We start from the raw sequence: 13,798 nt of genomic DNA, 5'->3' as shown, positions 1-13,798 counted from the left end.
ATACTCTCATTCAGCAAGGATGCATTAAGTTGATCAAAAGACACAGTAAAGACATTTATAACGTTACAAAAGAAAAACCCTCTCTACGAATGCGTCGGTTGGTAATTTTGTTTTATTTTTACATAGTTAGAACATGACGGCTGCGCAAATGGATTTTTAAATGCCAAAATTTTAATTTATTTATTGTGGTATTGTAATTTCAGGGAAGAAAAAAATTATACAGAATTGAAATATGGGACACTGCCTATGTCTTGCAGGAGGTGGGACAAAGCTCCCAATTGGTGACCCAACAGATGGATGAATGAATGAATGTGTTTACCTCGCTGTCACCGTCTCTGTCACACTTTGAGGACTCTACAGGTTTGCTGTTGTGAGGAGACGCCGATCTTTCTTTGGCTCTATATTCTTCCTTCTGTAATACATAAAAACAGTGCTATTAAAATATTGTCAATACAGACACATTTTGATAATATAATATAATATAATTAATATACATTATTATTTATATATTTAAATTTATAAAATATTTTTAAAAGTTTATATATTTTAAATAAGATATGTGACCTGCCTGGACCACAAAACCAGTCATAAGGGTCATTTAAAAAAATAATAATAATAATAAAAAAAAAGAGATTTATACATCATCTGAAAGCTGAATAAATAAGCTTGTATGGTTTGTTAGGATAGGACAATATTTGGCCGAGATAAATTAAAATATTGAGAAAATTGCCTTTAAAGTTGTCCAAATTAAATCCTTAGCAATGCATATCCACTCACAAAAATACATTTTTGATATATTTACGGTAGGAAATTTACAAAATATCTTCATAAAACATAATCTTTACTTAATATCCTAATAATTTTTGTCATAAAAGAAAAATCGATTATTTTGACCCATATAATGTATTGTTGGCTATTGCTACAAATGCGACTTATGACTGGTTTTGTGGTCCAGGGTCACATATATTATAAAATATATGATATAATGATTATTTAAAATTTTAAATATTTAACATATTCTTAACTCTAAAAATATGTCATTCAGTTGAAACATTATATGTATTATATTACAGTTGGTCTTCAAATAAACCCTAATGAAGATGTGAAATGTGTAGGACATGCCTGATTTTCGGACTCTTTCTCCTCCTTATCTTGTTTCCGGCTCGACCTCTTGCTGCGTCCTCTGTCTTCAGCTATCCGGTTGGAGCTTGTGTCGTCCGTCACGTCTGACTCGGAGTGTCGTGGCCTGTGATAGTCGCCACCTTCCCTTCTCTTAGTTTTCCCTTCATGTCTCGGATGTTGCGGCCTGCTCAGTTTATCAGTCTTGTATAGTGAGTCTTTCTTGTAAAAGTCATCTATAGAGTGGTAGGAGGAGAAGGAGGAACCCTGAGGACTTCCGCGAGGGTACCAGTCCCTGCCCCGCTCGTCCCCGGGCCCCATACGAGGGCTGATCCTGTCCCCTGTTTTAAAGTACAATTTCCTGCGCTCGGACAGCCATCCGTTGGCTCTCTCCTCTTCATCATTCCTCCAGTCGTCTCTCTCGTTGGGGTCCTCATCACCACGGGAATGGGACGTCCAGTCCCAAGAGGCCCGGCGGGGCCCCATGCCGTTGCTCCAGTCAGGCCGACAGGAAGGCCCCAGTGGACTGTGAGCAGAACTGCATGAAGTGAAGCTCGGACTGTGGGAGCGCGGACTCAGAGAACGACTGATGGGGCTACGAGATCTTGCACGTTCTGGTAGATACCTACACAAACCAGCAGACGTTAATGTCAATGATAAAGAAAAAGAAAAATCTTTAAATAATGTAAAAAAATAAAAAAAAAGTACACTTTCTTGGTTTTATATTAGGGTGAGCAGACATTCCCGCTTTCTGGGGACAGTTACGGGTTATGGTGTCCTGTGTCCGGAAATGACCCTGTTTTACATCACATACAAAAAAAACCCGCAGATACACAAGGAAAAAGCCCAGCCATCATAGTCTGCTGGTTACCAGCAATCGTGTAGTGATTATTTTCACCAACAGAGGGGGCTGCAAGCTACATTGATTACTTGGCCGCACGACGTGCATGCCTATGGAGAGCAGTCATCAGTTGCCAAAAAGAGACACACCGTTATCATTTTTAAGGTACTTACATACTAGCTAGTAATGTTAAAGTAAGGCTGTTTGTATGTACTATATAACAGGGTCTGAGTTTTGTACACAATTTTACAAGTTCGCAAAACTGCCCAGCACAACAGTAATTTCCACACACACATCTTTCTGTACCACATTAGAGGTAATAATTTTTTTTTTTAATCGTTGGAGATAATCAACTTTAATTGATTACATTTGAGTATAAAATTCAAAATAATAAGCCCAGTTAGAGAAAATAAAGTTCCTTTTCAAAAGCACACTTGAAAAGTTAAAAAAAATTCTGATTACTGGTGACCAGACGTCCCCGTTTTCCGGGGACAGTCCCGGTTTTTGATGTTCTGTCCTCGGCTGGAGCTGTCCCCGTTTTACAGCTCGTTTAAAACAACCCGCAAATACATTGCAAAGAAAACACGACAGCCTGATGGTTATCGGAGCAATCGTGTAGTGATTATTTTCACCAACAGAGGGAGCTGTGCAGCTACACTTGGCCGCGCGCGCGCCGCTGTTCATGAAGAACGTGACCTTGACCAGAGCAGAGCGCCATTATCGTCAAATATCAAAATAAACATCGTTATCGACCTCAAGGTAGTATCATACTAACTATTCATGTTAAACTAAAGTAATGCTGTTTGTATGTGTTTTAAAACAGGGCCTCAACGGGGTGCGAGATTGTTTTGCACAAATTTAAACGTCCACAAAAGTTCCGCAGTCACAACACAGCGGCTGCGTCCAAAAACTGAAAAATGCTGCCATCCGAGGACACATTTCAAGGTAAGAAGGCATCAAGGCACGTCCGAATCCAATGTTAACTTCACTTCCTGTCTCATGAGATACCTTCCTCAGATCGATTTTTGAAGGAAGCATGGATGTATCCTTAGCTGCCTTTGATATCCCACAATCCTGTGCTTTCCATTCTGTGACAGTTGAGCTAGAAAAATAAAGATTGCGTTTGCTGCTCAGTTTGTGTATAAATGTACGATTTTGACCAACATATTTCAATTTTGATATAATTTCTATCGAGATTACTTACTACTTACTTAATTACTACTGAAGTAATTAAATATTTGTTTAGTTCTCACCAAAGCTCGTGCTATATTGCTGTAGATCATTAAACTGTTACGCTGCCTCAGAAGTCTGTCCGAAATAAGTTTCGTGAGGTGCCTTCATGCACAAACGCTGCCGTACAAGTCATTCTCTTATAAGATAGCGAGGCAGCAAGACAGCTACCTAGGTTTTCGGACGCAGCCAGCAATTTTCACACATCTTATCACGTGGTGAAGGTACGCTCAGATATAGATAAATTAAATAATAATACACTTGCAACTTACTTTGTGCCTAAAATTAGTCTAATATGCAAAATAATAGTTAAAAAATAAATTAAAGGGTTAGTTCACCCAAAAATTAAAATTCTGTCATTTATTACTCACCCTCATGCCGTTCCACACCCGTAAGACCTTTTTTCAGCTTTGGAACACAAATTAAGATATTTTTGTTGACTCAGTGAGGCCTGCATAGGGAGCAATGACATTTCCTCTCTCAAGATCCATAAAGGTACTAAAAACATATTTAAATCAGTTCATGTGAGTACAGTGGTTCAATATTAATATTATAATGCGACTAGAGAATATTTTTGGTGCGCCAAAAAAACAAAACTTATTTAGTGATGGCCGATTTCAAAACACTGCTTCATGAAGCTTCGGATGTTATGAATCAGCGTGTCGAATCATGATTGGGATCCCGTGTCAAACCGCCAAACTGCTGAAATCATGTGACTTTGGCGCTCCGAACTGCGGATTCGACACACTGATTAATTTATGCTCCGAAGCTTCCTGAAGCAGTGTTTTGAAATCGGCCATCACTAAATAAATCATTATTTTGTTTTTTTGGCGCACCAAAAATATTCTCGTCGCTTTATAATATTAATTTTGAACCACTGTACTCACAAGAACCGATTTAGATATGTTTTTAGTACATTAATGGATCTTGAGAGAGGAAATGTCATTGTTCCCTATGAAGGCCTCACGGAGCCATCGGATTTCAACAAAAGTATCTTAATTTGTGTTCCGAAGATGAACGAAGGTCTTACGGGTGAGGAACGGCATGAGGGTGAGTAATTAATTACAGAATTTTCATTTTTGGGTGAACTAACCCTTTAATTTATTTTTTAACTATTTGCATTTTAGACTAATTTTAGGCACAAAGTAAGTTGCAAGTGTATTATTATTTAATTTATCTATATCTGAGCGTAAACTAAAATGTTGCCAAAAAAAAAACAAAACAATATATTTTAAGGTAAAGAGTATTTTTTTACCAATATCATAAATTATTAATTCATTAATATCATTAAATATTCTGAGATAAACCACATTCAATTTTATAGTCTTAACCAGCCTTGCCTTGTCATTAAAAAAGATCAAAGTAGATATTTTAATTGACTTCATTTTTCAATAATTAATCAAAATCAACATATAAAATACCACCCTTTTAGACAAAATGTAATAATGCATAAAATTCTACAGTAAAAATAGAAGTTTAAATATTCAATATTATATTTATTCCATATTTTTTTTTTGTAAAATATCAATGCCATTTTAGTGAATTAATCTATATCACAACCTAAATACTCTAAAAATGATCTAAAATAGCAAATTAAAATTTAGTTAATAATTCTTTAGTATATTATCAAACATTCAAGGGTCTGCAGGGGTCCTCTCTATGATGACATTTCCTTTTTAAAGTTTTTCTTTTCTGCATATTGGTTGCACCACATGACTTGGATTTGGAGGACAAACATTTTTCAAATTTTAATAAGCAGTGAGGCTGTTTTTTTTATTATACTAGAAGATTATTAACTACTTTCCAAGAATTTCATATATTTTTTTCTTCATTATGATAATAGGACAGTTGAATTTTAATTAATTAGAAATTAAAACCATGCTCTTAATATAAAAGATGTATTCACGTCATTGTGTATATGAAATGCATTTCAATGTATTTTTGAATAAATTAATAGTTCCAAACCTAGAAAATGACCCCAAAAAGTCTCCTGATGTCATTCTCACCTGTCAGTCTCCTGCATCTCATCTCGCTCTCTCTGAGAATTGATGTCTTGGATTATAGAATCAACATCTTTACCTGGTTTCTGGATCAGAAAGCAAAACACTCCGAGTTGGATTTGTTCAAGTCATATGATTATGATGAGCCAAGATGACACATACCTTCAACTGCAGCTCCTTGTATCTCTTGGACATGCGGATCAGGAGTTTCTGCCCATTGATTGTGGCCGGCTGCAGCTGGTAGTATTGCACCATAGCCTGTGCCGCCTCCACGTATGCCATTTCAAGAAAAGCCTGACAGAAAGCATGCATGAAACATAAAATGTGTCAAATGTATTCCAAACAAATCTTTTAAAATATACTTTTTAATTGCTTAATAAATCCTCTAGACATTTACAAGATCAATTCAATGCTAGGAATTACAGGCACATGTCAAACTTGGCACTGGACCCAGAATGTGATCCAGTTGGTACTAACAGCACCAATCAAAAAGTCAATCAAATGTGACTAACGATTCGAGGTGATGGAGACATCACTGGTGTCAGGGTTTAAATGTGTGAAGATAAAGTACATAAAGTGCTTGCCTAAATCTAATTCTGCAGTACTCCTCCAGCCTGGCACTATTTACGACAAACTGTATCACAGCTTGCAAAAATTTAAAGTCACAATGAAATCAAAATGGACATTTCTTCTTTTTTAATGGAATATTGCAGTATTTATTTTTATGATTTACCTTGAATGAAAATAACTTCCCCTCCCTTTTGCAGTGACATCTCTTCTCTTCTCTGATGATGTGTTTACTGGTGTGAGCAACCTGTCACTCACATGAGATCTAAGGCTGAATTATACCTGATGCGTCGAGCGCATGAGGATGTAGTTGGTCACTTTGCCGAAGGGCAGCCCCAAGTTGATGACATCATTCTCCGTGCAGCTGCCCTCTGGGAGGTTACAGATATGGACGACACGCCCAGGACATGCCTTACGCTGAAGAAACTGTGAGTGAACATGAAACATACAGTCCTGAGACTATTACATATTCTATATCACACATTTTTTTTTGTCTTGCAAATTGTTTACATCTGATCAACAATGGTGGGAAATGTTTAAGAGCATTTGAATATAGTATCAATTAAATATATGTGAACATATAAGATGTTTGTGGCTAGCAGTTGAGTTAATGTGTGATCTTTTTATACCTGAAACAGTTTGTTAAAAATCCATCTGGCCCCTTACTAATGCCCCCTACTGGTGCCCTTATGTAGCAGCTGAGGGTCCTCATGTACATTAACATACTACATTATTAGGTTGTAATTTATGATTTAAAAGCATAAGCGAAAACTTGAGAGATATTAATGTGGGATATAATAAATAAAGTCTCATAAAAATTGATATTAATTTCCTTTATTTGAAATTAAATAGCATTCTCTAAAAATAAAATAATAATAATTTAGCTAATTAATCCATATTATTAAATATAAATACATTTAAAAAAAATAATAAAATTGGTTAAATAAATAGAAATTTAGATAATCAATATTACATTTGTTTCATATATTAAATAACTACAGAAAGTCTCTAAAATGTAAACATACAATTTTATTATATATTTTATAATATATTTTAAAAAGTAATTTATTTCTGTGATCAAAGCTGAATTTTCAGCATCATTACTCCAGTCTTCAGTGTCACATGATCCTGTTTTGCTGCTCAATAAACATTTACTATTATCAAAACAGTTGCACTGCTTAATATTTTTGTGGAAAAAAAAAAACATTTTTACAGTATTAAAAAAAGTTTTTTTACAGTAGTATAAATTTTACCTTGAAATAAAATGTACATAAATAATCTACATTCTACAAAAAATAATAAAATAAATATATAATTATCACATTATCTTTGTATGTATAGCACATTTTGAATACTCTTAAAATGCATTACATTAAAATGTAAAAATTAATTAAAAATATGTCAAATTATTATTACAACCCGAATTCCGGAAATGTTGAGACGTTTTTTACATTTGAATAAAATGAAAACTAAAAGACTTTCAAATCACATGAGCCAATATTTTATTCACAATAGAACATAGATAATATAACAAATGTTTAAATTGAGAAATTTTACAATTTTATGCACAAAATGAGCTCATTTCAAATTTGACGCCTGCGACAGGTCTCAAAATAGTTGGCAGGGGGGCAACAAATGACTGAAAAAAGCAAGAAATTTTGAAAAGATTCAGCTGGGAGAACATCTAGCGACTAATTATGTTAATTGACATCAGATCTGTAACATTATTAGCTATAAAAGGGAAGTCTTAGAGAGGCAGAGTCTCTTAGAAGAAAAGATGGACAGAGGCTCTCCAATCTGTGAAAGAGTGCGTAAAAAGATTGTGAAATACTTTAAAAACAATGTTCCTCAGCGTCAAATTGCAAAGGCTTTGCAAATCTCATCATCTACAGTGTGTAACAACATCAAGACCTTTATTGGATGCCTGTGGTCTTCGGGCCCTCAGACAACACTGCATCACTCATTGGCATGATTAATCAATGTCATTACTAAATGGGCCCAGGAATACTACCAGAACACAATCCGCCGTGCCATCTGCAGATGCCAACTAAAGCTTTATCATGCAAAAAGGAAGCTATATGTGAACATGGTCCAGAAGCGCTGTTGTGTCCTGTGGGCCAAGGCTCATTTAAAATGGACTGTTTCAAAGTGGAAAAGTGTTCTATGGTCAGACGAATCCAAACTTGACATGCTTGTTGGAAATCATGGACACCGTGTCCTCCGGGCTAAAGAGGAGGGAAACCTTCCAGCGTGTCATCAGCGTTCAGTTCAAAATCCAGCATCTCTGATGGTATGGGAGTGCTTAAGTGCATACGGTATGGGCAGCTTGCATGTTTTGGAAGGCACTATGAATGTATATAATGAAAGGTATGTAAAGGTTTTAGAGGAACATATGCTCCCCTCCAGATGACGTCTATTTCAGGGAAGGCCTTGTGTGTTTCTGCAGGACAACGCAAAACCACATACTGCAGCTATTACAACAGCATGGGTACTGAATTGGCCTGCCTGCAGTCTAGATCTTTCACCTAATAGAGAACATTTGGCACATCATTAAACAAAAGACGCCCACAAACTCTTCAGCAGCTGGAAACCTATATCAGGCAAGAATGGGAACAAATTCCAACACCAAAACTCCAGAAACTCATAACCTCGATGCCCAGACGTCTTCAAATTGTTTTGAAAAAAAAGAGGAGCTGCTACACCATGGTAAACATGGCCCCATCCCAACTATTTTGAGACCTGTAGCAGGCATCAAATTTGAAATGAGCTCATTTTGTGCATAAAATTGTAAAATTTCTCAGTTTAAACATTTGTTATGTTATCTATGTTCTATTGTGAATAAAATATTGGCTCATGTGATTTGAAAGTCATTTAGTTTTCATTTTATTCAAATTTAATAAACATCCCAACATTTCCAGAATTCGGGTTGTATTATTAGTTTACATTTTACGACAGTAATATAAGCTATAGTGTGGTGGGATGTGTACAGGGTGTTTGATTGACAGCAGCAAGTGCCAGGGGCGCTCGGCCCACATCATAGGAAGACTGTTATAGTGGAAGTACCATAGAGATCTGCAGAGTGCATGAGCACCGATTAATTATCATGACTGCTGATCGTGAGAATGAAAGTAGTGAAACTTGTGAAGTTCCTGTTGTCCCTATAAATGATTCAACCATCATACTCAGACCGGATCTCAAAGCAGAGCCAAAAAGGCCCTGAATGTGACAACCACTTGTGAATTCAAAGCCTCAAATCAATGTTAATCTCGACATGGTTGATTTTTGGGGTTGTCTGCAGCTGGTTGCTGACCGAATCTAACAGTTTGAGCAGAGCTTGTGATAATTCTATGAATGGCTTCCTGCCAGACTTTCCCTTTGCCCAAATGTGTCAAAAAGGTCACATTAGGTCTATCTCCATAAACACATACCAAAATAGACCCCCAAACAGGCTGTTTATGCCTCTGCTATATGCTATATAAATCAGAATGTAACTCTAAATGGCTTGCATGTGCCGGGATAGTAAAATGCAACACCAGTGTAATGGTGTTGCATTTACGGAGTTCATTCAGCTGATTGTGGGCAGTGAAAGATCGAGGTTCTGGCAATGATCAATGTGATTATGTTGAAATGCTTGGTGAAACATAACTGGCATTACAGTGAAACCCTGAGGGGTTGTGGCTGCTGCTGATTGGCTAGCAAGGATGCTAGGCTGGTTGGGAATCTCAAATAAATCAAGCAATGCTTTGAAAGCATCGCAGCATAAACAGTGGCTACAAAGCCACATTTTAACATGAAATTATGGCTTAAAGTTGTCTCCGCATATTAAGTTGCACTTTTATTTTAGTATTGAGACACTATTATAGATTTTATTAGTATTTTTAATTTTATATTTTCTGTTTTTATTTTAAGTTTAAAGCTCTGCAATTTTTGTTGTGTGTGTACATTAAGTAAAACTAAATGAAAATGATAAGAGTTGCCTTGTCAACTAGCTGAAATAAAATAAGTTTAAGTATTTCTAATATTATATTTTATTTCACTTAATCTTTATTTTATTTCAAGTAACAAAAATGCTTTTGCAACACTTTACAAAAAGGTTAGACTGCCTTCCGTATTTAACTTACGAAAAAAGCTTAACTGATGCCACAGTCTGGCAGAGGAAAGCGGTCTGGCAAAAGCTAAATATTTTACTTTATAACTTTTTTATAACTTCTATTCATTATAAACATTATAACAAGAAAAATAAAATTATAAAAGAATGTCTGTTTTATAAAAGATTTTTTTGTAGAAAGTGTATCGGGTCGCAAGTGACCCTAGGTGTTAATAGTGTATGTATATTTTTGTTTTCTGCTCAACAGTAATTGAATTTTTGATGACTGAATAGGTGCAATTCACCTTTATTCCTCAAGGTGGCAATGTCTGATACTGTATAATGATGACATGAATTTTCACTCATAATTACAGCAGGCATAAAACAAAAGAATACACAAATATCAAAGCAAAACTTAAAATGGTACAATATACAATAAAATGTCACCGTCACTTGATTGTGTATCTGGTGAAGAAGCTGTCAGCGATCAAAATATTGATTTTGAAGACGATGAAAATGGTAGTTTTGAGAAAATAGGGTTGAGAGCGAATATGGGCCAGAAGCTGAATGTATGGAGGAAATGAGCTCTGACGATGACAGTGACGATCTGTTCAAATTGATCCATTCCAAGTTCCAAAAGGTAATGAAATATGCTTTATGTTATTCTTTTGTGATTATTATTAAAATATCAAGAGAGTTTTATACTATTACAGCAGTTAAAGAGCCATCTGTCTTAGATATAGATCTAAGGATCTATAGCAGGGATCTCCAAACTCTGTCCTGGAGGGCCGCTGTCCTGCAGAGTTTAGCTTCAGCATGCCTCAACACACCTTCCTGAAAGTTTCTAGTTAGACCTTGATTAGCTGCTTCAGGTGTGTTTAACTGGGGTTAGAGCTAAACTCTGCAGGACAGTGGCCCTCTAGGACCGAGTTTGGAGACCCCTGATCTATAGGATGGCTAAGGACCCAAAATTTGTTATAATCTTGGTGAAACATTCATGCATTTAAGTGTTAAAGCCATATATGCAAACAAAGACAAGAAAAATTCAATATAAACTAGATCAAATTTAATGTTTACAAAAATTGTCTTCTGTATGCCAACAAAATAAACTGGCATATTTCCATCTAAGAGAGAAACCTGATTGATGTTGCAATATGTAACTTTTATGATGTGTAAAATGGCAATGAATTTCCATGAAACAATAATATTTTTCATTGTCATCACAATGGTTTGAAAAACATTCCTGCCTATGCCAAGATCTCTCACTTGTTTGTTATAAAATATATTGATGATCTGATTACATCTTTCGATGCAACTGTAACAGATTGCAGTGGAATATGTGGTGCAGAATGTCAGCTGAGACAATGACACAATGAGATTTGTCACGAGCACATCATAAATTAGGAAAACGAAAGACAATCTCTTTGGAGATCTAGTGATGACTGGCACCATATCATGCTACAAATGCATTCACATCTGTTTGCTTGTCTAAGAGGGTTTAAACTGCTTTACCCAAGCCCTGAAACAGGTTAATCTGAAACCTATAGCATGCACTTTCTGGATTTCATAGATCTCCTGGCATTCCTCCCGTCAGGAAGCCTTTATCCCCAAGGATCAGGTTACGATTCTTTGGGTTGAAATTGAATTCCCAGCCTCAGAGCCTACAAAGAATGCTGGAACAGCACACACATCTTGATTACTTGGCCAGACAGTTTGATCTGTTGATACTGAAAATACGAAATCCTTTCTTTTTGTACTGATTTTTTTAAACTGAAAACGTATCCTTTCACACGATAAGCTGAAACTAAAAGAGTATTTAAAGTGTTGCCAACGTACAGCTGCGTTACAACAGGTGGGTTTTATAGGAGCTAACATTAGTCTATGCCTTCACCTCTCCAGTGGACTAAATCATAAATAACTTGGCTAAAAAGACCACCGTAAAGAATCTTTGTGCAAGTGCATAAAGTACCATCCTGCACATGACATGGTTTCAATTATAGGTGGTAGACATTTGTGCAAGGGCAGAGTATCTAATCCAAAACAATGCTTCAAGCCGTCCATATGTGAGGATCCATCAGTCACACTCATGACACGCAAACAGCCGCCTGTCTGAGCGCTACTCGCATTACTGTGCTACATGCAAATAATGAATGAGCATGAGAGAAGAAATGAAAAATAGACTGTCACAAGATAAGCCGATGACAAGAGTAATGTAAAAGAAATTCCTTATAACAATAAATGAAATATATATTTCAATTATAATTATAATATAATATAATGTATAATTCAAAAATGTCTGTAATTGTAGCCACAGTAATAATCCATTATAATATGTACCAATAATAGTTACACTACCTTTCAAAGGTTTGGGGTCAGTGAGATTTTTTAAAGAGAAATTGATACTTCTATTCAGCACATTTGCCTTAAATTGATCAAAAGTGCCAGTAAAGACTATCAAATGGTTACAAAATATTTCTATAACAAATCAATACTGTTCTTTTTAACTACTTCTATTCATTAAAGAATCCTGAAAAATGTATCTGCAGTTTCCACAAAAAATATGAAGCAGCAAGACTTTTTTTTTTTTTTTTTTTAAATTGATAATAATAATAAGCTTTTCTTGAGCATCAAATCAGCAGATTTCTGAAGGATCATGTGAGAAGCTGAAAATTCAGCTTTGCATCACAGGAGTAAATTACAATTTTAAATATATTAAAATAGAAAAGGGTTATTTAATATTATAATAATATTTCACAATATTACTGTTTTTGCTGTATTTTTGGACAAATAAATGCGGCCTTGGTGAGACTTCTTTCAAAAACATGTTAAAAATCCTTCCTACCCCAAACTTTTTAATAGTAGTGTACATCTTCAAAAAATGCACTAGACACATTAAATACATGATTAATTAATAAATGTGTTACAATGCATTGCACTAGTCCAAGAACACTTATTATTAACCAAGTAATTATTAAAAATGTTGTTACCATTCAAGGTGCTCTAAGTAATGTCATGCATTTTTAGGCCAAAACATTTTTTGTCACATACAGCAAACATCTCCTCACTATCCGCTGCTGCCTGTCCCCTGAACACACTGTAAAAAAACGCGGTCTCTGTAGTCGCCACAAGCTCCGAAAACGGCAATAAAAACAAACTGCTGCAGCCTGGACCATGAATCATAATAAACATGCTCCAGCCAATAACCAACAAGAATGATTTTAAATGATTGTGACTGTTTCAGGAAGCACAGAGGGGAGGGGGAGGAAGAGGAGGAGGGAGGGTCTAGCTAGCCTCTGTTTTGTTTGACAACACTTCGAATGTCAACAGGAAGTTACTCCACCCAGGATCACTTAGAGCACCTTTAATGATAATGTAAACTGTGATTATAAGGCACACATAAGTCATAACGCTTTTTATCCGCAAATGCTATAATAGTGATTCTATCTTGGCAACTTACTTTTCGTTTCTGTCACTTCTCACACAATTTGGTGTCCTCGACCTCAAAATGGCCCTGCTTTGGTTTGCTATACTGAACTCAGACATACAAGTTATTTTTTACATTTTTTTTAAGTGAGAGAATAAAAAAAATAATGAATGTGAAATGAAATGAATTCTAAAATTGTAAGATTTTTAAAAAAAGATACTGTTCATTTGTGACATTTGTTACTTACAAAAAAATACAGTGCAAGAACTACATTCTGACCATGATTCTGACTCATGCTGATGTACAGTATGAGATTCAAATTAGTAGCCCGTCTACTAAACAAAATCTCAGTGAAACATTTACCATCAGATATTTTGCTAGAAAGCCAATCAAAAAAAAAAATGTTTTCTCTTTTTGTCCTTAATTTAAGCGGTGAGATGCTCTTTCCATGCTCCAACCAAAATACAAATTATAAAATAATTATCTCAGCTGTATTTTACTGATAGACTGGATATGTTGCTACATTCTAA

The 13,798-nt window shown here is 35.5% G+C and overlaps 1 protein-coding gene across 5 annotated transcripts in view; it reads right to left on the bottom strand.

Annotated features, from left to right (window-relative positions):
- Positions 1 to 13,798, bottom strand: part of rbm20 (RNA binding motif protein 20) — an 80,504-nt gene that overhangs the window by 7,801 nt on the left and 58,905 nt on the right. For all 5 annotated transcript variants that reach the window (XM_067395922.1, XM_067395925.1, XM_067395923.1 and 2 more), the window contains 5 exons: positions 6,040 to 6,183; positions 5,353 to 5,484; positions 5,197 to 5,276; positions 1,123 to 1,744; positions 320 to 412 (listed from right to left, as the gene is read on the bottom strand). In XM_067395922.1, coding sequence (XP_067252023.1) covers positions 320 to 412; positions 1,123 to 1,744; positions 5,197 to 5,276; positions 5,353 to 5,484; positions 6,040 to 6,183 — 1,071 coding nt within the window. The remainder of the gene's footprint in view (positions 1 to 319; positions 413 to 1,122; positions 1,745 to 5,196; positions 5,277 to 5,352; positions 5,485 to 6,039; positions 6,184 to 13,798) is intronic.

Source organism: Chanodichthys erythropterus, chromosome 10 (assembly GCF_024489055.1).
Source record: "Chanodichthys erythropterus isolate Z2021 chromosome 10, ASM2448905v1, whole genome shotgun sequence".
Taxonomy (NCBI): domain Eukaryota; kingdom Metazoa; phylum Chordata; class Actinopteri; order Cypriniformes; family Xenocyprididae; genus Chanodichthys; species Chanodichthys erythropterus.
The sequence above is the reverse complement of the archived record's forward strand: the minus strand, read 5'-3'. Positions and strand labels throughout refer to the sequence as shown.